This window comes from Nerophis lumbriciformis, linkage group LG21, assembly GCF_033978685.3.
Source record: "Nerophis lumbriciformis linkage group LG21, RoL_Nlum_v2.1, whole genome shotgun sequence".
NCBI lineage: Eukaryota > Metazoa > Chordata > Actinopteri > Syngnathiformes > Syngnathidae > Nerophis > Nerophis lumbriciformis.
In genome coordinates this window covers 36,281,802-36,293,321 of record NC_084568.2, presented here as the reverse complement: position 1 = coordinate 36,293,321, position 11,520 = coordinate 36,281,802, and the positions used below count along the sequence as shown (strand labels likewise).

General features: G+C 38.8%; 1 protein-coding gene across 1 annotated transcript; it reads left to right on the top strand.

Annotated features, from left to right (window-relative positions):
- Positions 1–1,119: 1,119 nt before the first annotated feature.
- On the top strand, positions 1,120–10,891 carry LOC133620829 (tissue alpha-L-fucosidase-like). The gene is made up of 8 exons (XM_061982421.2): positions 1,120–1,544; positions 2,370–2,504; positions 2,574–2,711; positions 2,785–2,890; positions 7,931–8,131; positions 8,200–8,390; positions 8,504–8,603; positions 10,567–10,891. The coding sequence occupies exons 1-8, from the start codon at positions 1,201–1,203 to the stop codon at positions 10,696–10,698; spliced, it is 1,347 nt and encodes a 448-aa protein (XP_061838405.2). The 5' UTR covers positions 1,120–1,200; the 3' UTR covers positions 10,699–10,891.
- The last annotated feature ends 629 nt before the right edge of the window (positions 10,892–11,520 follow it).

Here is an 11,520-nt window from a genome sequence, read left to right as displayed (position 1 = left end):
GACCCTCCATGATAAACAGGTTCAATAAACAAACGATTAAATCTTAAAATAATTAAAGTGTGATATATAAAATCCATAATTATTAAATGGTTGAATACTTCATTAATTATTTAAATAAACAGTTAAATAATTAAATATGCTTTTTCATATTGAATGTAATGTATTTATGTATTTATTTTCAATTATAACTGACACATTCAAGTAACTATTTAAATCTTTAATTTCGTCTCATTTGACACTCTATAACAGGGGTCACCCAAACTTTTTGACTAGGGGGCCGCATTGGGTTAAAAAAATCTGGCCGGGGGCCGGGCTGTACATACATATACACACACACACATATATATATATATATATATATATACACACCACACATATATACATTGTCTTTATATTCCAGCGAGTTAATCCGTTTTGTCATTTAACATCAATTAACATTGATGTTCATCAACATTTAACATTGTCACGTTTTCGGTGGGAAAATTAATTTTTAGACAATATGATTTGCCTGAGCGGCTAAGAGACACTGAGAGTAACAAGTGGTAGAAAATGGATTAGAAATGCAAGATAAAAAATAGAAAAATAAAAAAACATTTTTTTTTTAACTTGGGGCATCCCGTGGGCCGGATTTTGGATGCTGGGGGGCCGGATCCAGCCCGCAGGCCGTAGTTTGGGGACCCCTGCTCTATAATAAACGAGCTCCTAAAATAAAATAAATGATTAAAACATCCATCCATTTTCTACCGCTTGTCCCTTTCGGGGTCGTGAAATATGAAATCCATAATTAAATGAATAAATAATTTATTAAATAACCAAACGTATTATTAGATTAAATGAAACATTAACATTCATGTATTTAATTCTAATTCTAATGAATGAAACAATTCATTATTATTATTATTTTTTTTAATCTAATTTTGTCCCATTTGACCCTGCGTAGTATTCATGAGTGAACAATTGTATAATTTTATAACGCGAGTACATGTCCTCATGTCAACATTTACCTACGGTATATTGTTGTGAAATGTAATGTTCTCCAGGCCGATAGGGGGCGTAAAGCAACAGTTACAATGGTTGTCATCCACCAGCGAAAAGAAAGTCACGTGCCATACGCATCACGTGATAAAAACATCACATGACACGCGTCCAATGCGGAAGTGTGTGCGCGTGATGATAAAACGCGGGTAATAACCCACAACAATGATGTTAGCTGTCGTGTTCGCCATCTTACTTGGCCTTTTAACGCCCGAAGCTCGATACGCGGCAGACTGGGCGAGTTTAGATGCCCGGCCGCTGCCTGCGTGGTACGACGAGGCGAAGGTGGGCATCTTCATCCACTGGGGGGTGTTCTCTGTGCCCGGCTTCGGCAGCGAGTGGTTCTGGTGGCACTGGCGGGGCCAGAAGCCCCCAAACCCCCAATGTGTGGACTTCATGACCCGGAACTACCCGCCTGGCTTCACCTACCCCGAGTTTGCTCATCAATTTCACGGCCAGTTCTTCAACCCGGAGGAATGGGCTGACATATTCAACGCTTCCGGAGCAAAGTGAGTCAAATATTGTTGTGTTTTGGGTTAAATAGCTTCTTTTTATCAGCAGATTCATCACTTCCGGGTTTAAAAATATACAATATTTTAGTCATAGACATCCTATAAGTAGACGCAGCATTGGCTGCTGTGACGGGAGAAATTGGGCCGCCATCTTGAAGTGGTGATGAGGAGCCGGCGAGCAGCCTAAACTGATAGTTGACAGGTAGAAAACAAGGTTGCGGAGTGTGTTTATAGGAATTTTCCACCATTCTTCCAAAAGCGCATTGGTGAGGTCACACACTGATGTTGGTGGAGAAGGCCTGGCTCTCAGTCTCCGTTCTAATTCATCCCAAAGTTAATTTTAATTTTGACCCAGCAGATTTGCTCACATTTTCAGTAGACCCATAATAAATTCATAAAAGAACCAAACTTCATGAATGTTTTTTGTGACAAAAAGGCAATCTGAAAACAATCTGTTTACATAAAAAAACATCATAAAATGCCATTCAGAGCAAATATTATACTACAATACTATCTGACCACAGTGGAGTTTTGTGAAATGTGACACAAATTTACAAAATGACTTTATATTCCAGGATTTTAACAGTCCAAACGCTCGTATATATAAGTAGAGTGATATTAAGCTATATTTGTTTATATTTCTTTCTGATCTTGAGACGTAAAATTTTCGTCGTCTTTATACGGATCCAAAAGTTTTGATGGTGAGGCACTTCTGCAAAATGTGAACTACATCTAGAAGCAGGAGATTCTATCTCTATTATGTTGCCACATTATGCCACAAATCCTGTTGTAAATCCATTGAAACCTGTATTTTCCTCTCAGGTACGTGGTCTTGACAGCCAAACACCATGAAGGTTTTACCAACTGGGGCTCTCCATACTCCTGGAACTGGAATTCTGTTGACACCGGTCCCCACAGAGACCTGGTCGGAGACCTGGGGGATGCAGTGCGCAAGCGGTAGCTCTCCTATGAAACATGACATTCTTATGTAGCCATTCAGGTCCTTTATTTGATATCCATGCCTAGGTCTTTGCACTTTGGACTGTATAACTCCCTATACGAGTGGTTCCACCCTCTCTACCTGGCTGACAAGCAGAATGGATTCAAAACGCAGAACTTTGTGCTGCGTAAGCTTCTACCAGAGCTGTATAACATGGTTGTGAGGTTAGTGGCGCCTTACATATGCACGTTGATGGATGACACGTGACGCCAAAGGTGCGCCATTTCCCCCCTGCAGGTACAGGCCTGAGGTGATCTGGTCTGATGGGGACTGGGAGGCACCGGACACGTACTGGAACTCCACGCAGTTCCTAGCCTGGCTCTATAACGATAGCCCCGTCAAAGTACGTGTCCTAAACGCTAGGGGTGTCCTGGTCTGATGCCGATATCTTCAAAAAAACAGTATCGGATGATATCGGCTTGGTGTAAGCAGTCTTGCAATGTGTTTACCTAGATTAGTCAAGTCATTTACAAAAGGTAAACAGCAAGTGAGGCCAATTAGAAAAAAAATACTGTATAAAAAATTGTATACACTCTTTAACCAATTTTTGAAAATACAATAGTTACGAAATCGTATGTAAAAAAACTAACAAAAAAATCCCATATATTTGTGTATTTACTTTTATCTAATTTGCCATCAGGGGAGAGCTCAAAGTAAAGCCGCTGCTCCTCCACATGGAGAGGAGCCAGATGAGGTGGTTCAGGCATCTGGTCAGGATGCCACCCGAACGCCTCCCTAGGGAGGTGTTTAGGGCACGTCCGACCGGTAGGAGGCCGCGGGGAAGACCCAGGACACGTTGGGAAGACTATGTCTCCCGGCTGGCCTGGGAACGCCTCGGGGTCCCACAGGAAGAGCTGGACGAAGTGGCTGAGGAGAGGGAAGTCTGGGCTTCCCTGCTTAGGCTGCTGCCCCCGCGACCCGACCTCGGATAAGTGGAAAAAGATGGATGGATAGATGGATGATCTTCTATGATGAACAGGTTCATAAAATAACCAAAATAATGATTAAATCATGAAATAATTATTTAGATAAAGAATTATGAAATGATGAATTAAAAATTAATTATTAAATAAATGAATAAATAGTTAAATATTGAAATATTTTATTAAATGATTAAACAATTACATGTACTTTTATATGAAATTAATTAAACATTTAATAATATATTTATTCGATTAGGTTAGATTCAACTCTATTGTCATTACAGTTGTACAGAACATCCATCCATCTATCCATTTTCTACCGCTTGTCCCGTTCGGGGTCGCGGGGGGTGCTGGAGCCTATCTCAGCTACATTTGGGCGGTAGGCGGTTTACACCCTGGACAAGTCGCCACCTCATCGCAGGGCCAACACAGATAGACAGAACAATGCAACAAAATGTAGTTTAGCATCTAACCAGAGTGCATTACAGCAAGTTTTCGATAATATTTACAACATCGATAGATATAGATGCATCTACAGTACAGGCCAAAAGTTTGGACACACCTTCTCCTCATTCAATGTGTTTTCTTTATTTTCATGACTATTTACATTGTAGATTGTCACATCAAAACTATGAATAAAGACATGTGGAGTTATGTACTTAACAAAAAAAGTTAAAATAACTGAAAACATGTTTTGTATTCTAGTTTCTTCAAAATAGCCACCCTTTGCTCTGATTACTTTTTCGCACACTCTTGGCATTCTCTCCATGAGCTTCAAGAGGTAGTCACCTGAAAGGGTTTTCACTTCACAGGTGTCGTAGTTTTGATGCCTTCAGTGACAATCTACAATGTGAATAGTCATGAAAATAAAGAAAACGCATTGAAATAAAAAGGTGTGTCCAAACTTTTGGCCTGTACTGTATATGAAATGGTATAAAAGCTGCTATTGTTAATATTTACATTAATTATCTATATTTCATTGACTAAAGTGCTTTTAGCGTGTTTTAACAGGGTGCGAGTTCAAGAGTGTTACTGCTCTGTGAAATAAGCTGTCTCTTAGCCTGTTTATGTATCTAATTCCAATAATAACTCATTATTGACACATTCAAGTCATTATTTAAATATGTTTTGAAACATTGTAGGCTATTGGCTAGCAGCTACACAATAGCGAAGCATACAATAGCACACAAGCAAGACACACATAATAATACCTGAGCAATATTGCAGTTTAAAACATCACATTTGTCAATACAAACTGGTGTCAAATACTTATAGTTATGTATTAATTTCACATACAAAGTCTCCAAGTCAGAAGCGTAGTAGAAAGTATCCAACCAGCCGTGCCTCTTTTTGAGGTTGTTAGTGTTCTCCTTTGTTTAGTGTTTTCATTCCTGTCCTGCGCTCGTATTTTGGTGGCACTTCCTGTTGTGTTTCTGTTTTTCCATAACGCTTCACATCTTTCTCTGAGCACTGATCTACGCCCTGGCTTTCTGTTAGCAAGTAGGTCTATTTAAGTTAAGAATAGTCATTCATGTGGACGCGCTTTCCTCCTGCCGTGGGTTTTTGCTGTGTTCCAGCACTGGTTTGTTGTTTTGCAGCCTGTCAGTTTTCGTTTTGTTTTTGCATAGTCTTCCCTATGCTTCGGTGCTTTTCTCAGCGGCACTCGTCTTTTTGTCATTACGTTAAATAGGTTTTTTTTCTTCTGCATCCTGGCATCCCTGTCACAATCCAGTAAGAAACGTGTCCACGTTGTTCAACGTCTTGCGTCATGAGTTTAACTTAATTTCAATCAACCAATCAATTATTTAAACTTTTTTTATGTAACACTTTTCATACACAGGCAATTGGCAACACAGAATGCTTTACACCAGGAAACATAAAGAAAGTGAAGAAAACACACAGCACTATTGACAATAAGAAAACATGGCACTGAGGATTGAGGAAAAATGCCTCCTTTTAATAACTCAAATTAACGCCATCTGAGAAATAGTATGAAACGTATAATAAAATATTTGTAAAAATTAATTATAAATAATATATAAATAAACTGATAAAAACTTAACAATGAGAGAATAATAGTAGTAATTAGCAGAGGTGGGTAGAGTAGCCAGAAATTGTACTCAAGTAAGAGTACTGTTACTTTAGAGATTTATTACTCAAGTAAAAGTAAGGAGTAGTCACCCAAATATTTACTTGAGTAAAAGTAAAAAGTATGTTGTGAAAAAACTACTCAAGTACTGAGTAACTGATGAGTAACATACACACACATATCATATATATATACACACAAACATATATATATATATATATATATATATATATATATATATATATATATATATATATATATAAACACACACACACACACATATATATATATATATATATATATATATATATATATATATATATATATATATATATATATATACACACACACACACACATATATATATATATATATATATATATATATACATACACATATATATATATATATATACATATATATATATACATACATTGATATATACAGTATATAATTTATATTTATTTATTTTGCCGTTTTTGTTTACATGTTAAAGGTGTTTTAATGAATATACATGCATGTTTAACACATATAGATTCCTTTCTTTCATGAAGACAAGAATATAAGTTGGTGTATTACCTGATTCTGATGACTTGCATTGATTGTAATCAGACAGTAGTGATGATAACGTCCACGTTTTCAAATAGAGGAGAAAAAAAGTTCCTCCTTTCTGTCTAATACCACATGAAAGTGGTTGGTTTTTGGCATCTTATTTGTCCAGCTTCCATATTCGTTTTTATACACTTTACAAGAAATACATTGGCGGCAAACTCCGTAGCTTGCTAGCTTGTTTGCGCTGGCTTTCGGAGACTCTTATTTTGAAAGCGCAGGCGCGATGGAGCGGCACTTTTATTGTGAAGACAGGAACTGTGCAGTCAGTCTTTAGGCTTTTGACGGGATGTACGGTTGAAATGGAAAATGGTCTTTTTTCCTTCACACTTTTGATTGATTGGAACTTTTATTAGTAGATTGCACAGTACAGTACATATTCCGTACAAATGACCACTAAATGGTAACACCCCAATAAGTTTTTCCACTTGTTTAAGTCAGGTCATGTGACCACCTGGCTCTGTTTGATTGGTCCAACGTCACCAGTGACTGCATCTGATTGGTGGAACGGAGTGAACGTCAACAGTGACTGCATTTGTTGAAACGCAGGCACTATGAAAGTCTGTCTGACAGACCAAAACAAACAAAGCGTGCATTAACAGATCGATAAAAATTAGTAGCGAGTAGCGAGCTGAATGTAGATAAAAGTAGCGGAGTAAAAGTAGCGTTTCTTCTCTATAAATATACTCAAGTAAAAGTAAAAGTACGTTGCATTAAAACTACTCTTAGAAGTACAATTTATCCCAAAAGTTACTCAAGTAGATGTAACGGAGTAAATGTAGCGCGTTACTACCCACCTCTGGTAATTAGAGGTGGGGGAAATAATCGATTTTTAGATGCATCGCAATTGGGAGATGGACAAGTATAAAATCAATTAGTAAACATCGTTAATTGATTTATTTATTGTAAATAAAGTAATGCAGACCGTTCTAAAATGTGGCTGACTGCAGCGAGCCACCTCACCGAAAGATAGATAGATAGATAGATAGATAGATAGATAGTTCTTTATTGATTCCTTCAGGAGAGTTCCCTCAGGAAAATTAAAATTCCGGCAGCAGTGTACAGAATTGAGATCGAATTTAAAAAGTAAAAAGTAAATAATGGGGGTATAAATGGAAACAAAATAGAAAAATATTACAATATGAATAAAAATAAAAAGCAACAATGAGAATACAAATATAACAGTAAAATAAGAATATAACAAGAGAAACTAGGTTGTAGTGACCATGTTATGAAAAAGTATTGCACTGTTATTGTTTTGCATCCCCTGTCATCCTAGAGAGGAGTTGTAGTTGTAGTTTTAGTCTATTAGTCCTGCACTTGGGATGAAGCAGTCTAGCACTGAACTGTAGATCTGACCAGCTCCTTAATTATAGGGCACGTATGTTCCAGTTTTGCATACATTTCCATGTATGTATTTACATATTTTTTTCTACATTTAAAAGACTTCCTCGTGGTCCACATAACATGTAATGGTGGTTCTTTGGTCAAAATGTTGCATAGATGATGTTTTATAGACCATCTTCAAGTCGCTTTCTGACAGTCTCTTAAGGATGCGCCGTTTTGTGGGTGTTATCATTTACGTGCCTCATCAAACCATTTCTAGCATTCCACACTACAACATGATGAAAGCATGCTGATATTGTATCAGATTCGTATCAATATCAGCCAATACCCAAGGCTCCAACATCGGTATCGTATCGGAACATCCCTGCTAATTGCAGTTTGGTTTGTTGGACTTGAAGTATTTAATTTGTGACAGGACACAGTGGTGACCAATGACAGATGGGGAGCGGGCTGCTCGTGCAAACATGGAGGTTACTACAACTGCGAGGACAAGTACACTCCAGGCCAGCTTCCCCAACACAAGTGGGAGAAATGCACGTCCGTGGACAGGTTCTCTTGGGGCTATCGCCGTAACATGAAGCTGAGTGACCTGATGGACCTGCACGCCATCATAGAGGTGAGCACACGAGAACCGCACTCGTGAGCCTACGTTTGACTCACGGTCTCAACTGCTTCCCTGTCCAGGATCTGGTTCAGACCGTGGCCCTGGGAGGGAACTACCTCCTGAACGTGGGCCCCACTGCTGACGGAATGATCCCGGCGGTGTTTGAGGAGCGTCTGCGGGGACTGGGTGCTTGGCTGCAAGTCAACGGCGAGGCGATCTACTCTTCTCAACCTTGGAGAGTCCAGATGGAAAATGCTTCCACGCCCGTATGGTAGGTACCAGGGAGGGCAGAATCTTAAGACGAGAGTTCCTTAAGTGGGTTTCTTCCTCACAAGGACTTGCGTGATGCAGTGCCCAACTGTTGTTGTTGTTGTTTTTGTTTAGGTATACGTCGAAAGGGGGCAGCGTTTATGCCACCTTGACAAGTGAACCCCCCAAACCCACTCTGCAACTTTTGCAACCCAAAACATCAGCAGCCACCAAGGTAAACACTACATTTAGATGTAAATGAGCATAAGTATTGTTATATGGACTGGACTCTCACTATTATGTTAGATCCACTATGGACTGGACTCTCACACTATTATGTTAGATCCACTATGGACTGGACTCTGACACTATTATGTTAGATCCACTATGGACTGGACTCTCACTATTATGTTAGATCCACTATGGACTGGACTCTCACTACTATGTTAGATCCACTATGGACTGGACTCTCACAATATTATGCTAGATCCATTATGGACTGGACTCTCACTATTATGCTAGATCCACTATGGACTGGACTCTCACTATTATGTTAGATCCACCATGGACTGGACTCTCACACAATTATGTTAGATCCACTATGGACTGGACTCTCACACTATTATGTTAGATCCACATTGGACTGGACTCCCACTATTATGTTAGATCCACTATGGACTGGACTCTCACTATTATGTTAGATCCACTATGGACTGGACTCTCACACTATTATGTTAGATCCACTATGGACTGGACTCTTACACTTTTATGTTAGATCCACTATGGACTGGACTCTCACACTATTATGTTAGATCCACTATGGACTGAACTCTCACTATTATGTTAGATCCACTATAGACTGGACTCTCACACTATTATGTTAGGTCCACTATGGACTGGATTCTTACACTTATGTTAGATCCACTATGGACTGGACTCTCACACTATTATGTTAGATCCACTATGGACTGGACTCTCACTATTATGTTAGATCCACTATGGACTGGACTCTCACTATTATGTTAGATCCACTATGGACTGGACTCTCACACTATTATGTTAGATCCACTATGGACTGGACTCTCACACTATTATGTTAGATCCACTATGGACTGGACTCTCACACTATTATGTTAGATCCACTATGGACTGGACTCTCACTATTATGTTATATCCAGTATGGACTGGACTCACACTATTATGTTAGATCCACTATGGACTGGACTCTCACTATTATGTTAGATCGACTATGGACTGGACTCTCACTATTATGTTAGATCCACTATGGACTGGACTCTTACACTTTTATGTTAGATCCACTATGGACTGAACTCTCACACTATTATGCTAGATCCACTATGGACTGGACTCTCACACTATTATGTTAGATCCACTACGGACTGGACTCTCACACTATTATGTTAGATCCACTATGGACTGGACTCTCACACTATTATGTTAGATCCACTATGGACTGGACTCTCACACTATTATGTTAGATCCACTATGGACTGGACTCTCACACTATTATGTTAGATCCACTATGGACTGGACTCTTACACTATTATGTTAGATCCACTATGCACTGGACTCTCACAATATTATGTTAGATCTTGTCAGTCATAATGCCCAAGCCCTATGACGCGGACACGTTTGTTACTGGATACTTTCTAATATGCTTCTGCTTTGGAGACTTTGTATGTATAAGTAATAAGCAACTAGAATTATTTGATACTTGTTTATGTTGACAAATGTGCTGTTTTATTGTTCAATGATTATTACGTGTGTCTAGCTTGTGTGCTATTGTGTGCTTAGCTGTTGTGTAGCTGCCAGCTCGTACTAGCCTATAGCCAAGCATGTTTAGTTTTTGTAAATGGCTTGACTAAAATAGAATAAATTGTGTGCTTACTGGAGGACATTTAGATGTTAACTTTGCACACGTAAACACGCTGCAGGACTGCTTGTATCGCACATGATATCACACAATTTGCATGCATACCGATATCATCCAATGTTTTTGTTTTTTTTGGTGGTATCGTTAACAATAATACAACACATGTTGACATATAAGGGTTAAAAATGTCCTCTTTTGGGTCTAATATGTTATGTAGAGAACTTAAAGAGGTGTTGGACATAGGGGTACTAGTAGTAAAAGTTGTAGCATAACCAAGTTGACACCTGCCTCCTCCCTCATCCAGGTGATGTTGTTGGGGAACCCTACGCCTCTATCCTGGTCTCCGGTCCAGCCCAACGGCCTTAATGTTGTCCTACCTGAGCTGCCTTACACAGCAGGACACGCCTGGACCCTCAGACTGGATGGCGTGCACTGATTGGTCAACACGGAAGGTACAAAAAGAGCGTTAAAATAAATCACCTCATTTGAATGTGCACCATAAATGAAAGACTTCTATTATATTTGCCCTGTTGCCGCGGTGACTAACGATCTAACGGGTGTTCTTGATTGGATTTTTACGAATGAAACTTGTTAACAATGTAGAAATAAAAGACAGATTTTCAACAAAATGCACTCTCTTTCATAACTCGGAGGCGCAATGAAGGAAACTAAATAAATAATTACAATAAAATAATGTGCTGCTAAACATGCCTGAGTTCACGGCAAAAAAATGCCAATTTTTTTTCTATAATATAGACTTAGTTTGTGATTTTATGAAGTTGGCACTTGTTGGCAAATGAGAGGCGATGAGATCAAATACATGAATGTTTAATAGATATTCAATTTTAAAATACTGGAAATAAGGAAACCTCAGGTGGTGTTTTGTTCCATAATTATAATTATTACAATTATTAGTAGAATTTTTTTTTTAAATACCGTATTTTCCGCACCATAAGGCGCCCTGGGTTATAAGCCGCGCCTTCAATGAACGGCATATTTCAAAACTTTGTCCACCTATAAGCCGCCCCGTGTTGTAAGCCGCATCTAACTGCGCTAAAGGAATGTCAAAAAAACAGTCAGATAGGTCAGTCAAACTTTAATAATATATTAAAAACCAGCGTGATGTGGGCGCGCACGGAGTCGTATATCAACATGGACGGAGCTGCGTGAAAAAAGCCACCCGGCCTCTTCGCGTAAACTTACCTTAACCACTCGCTCATCTTTTCTTCATCCATCCCTTCGAGTTAGCTTTTATGAT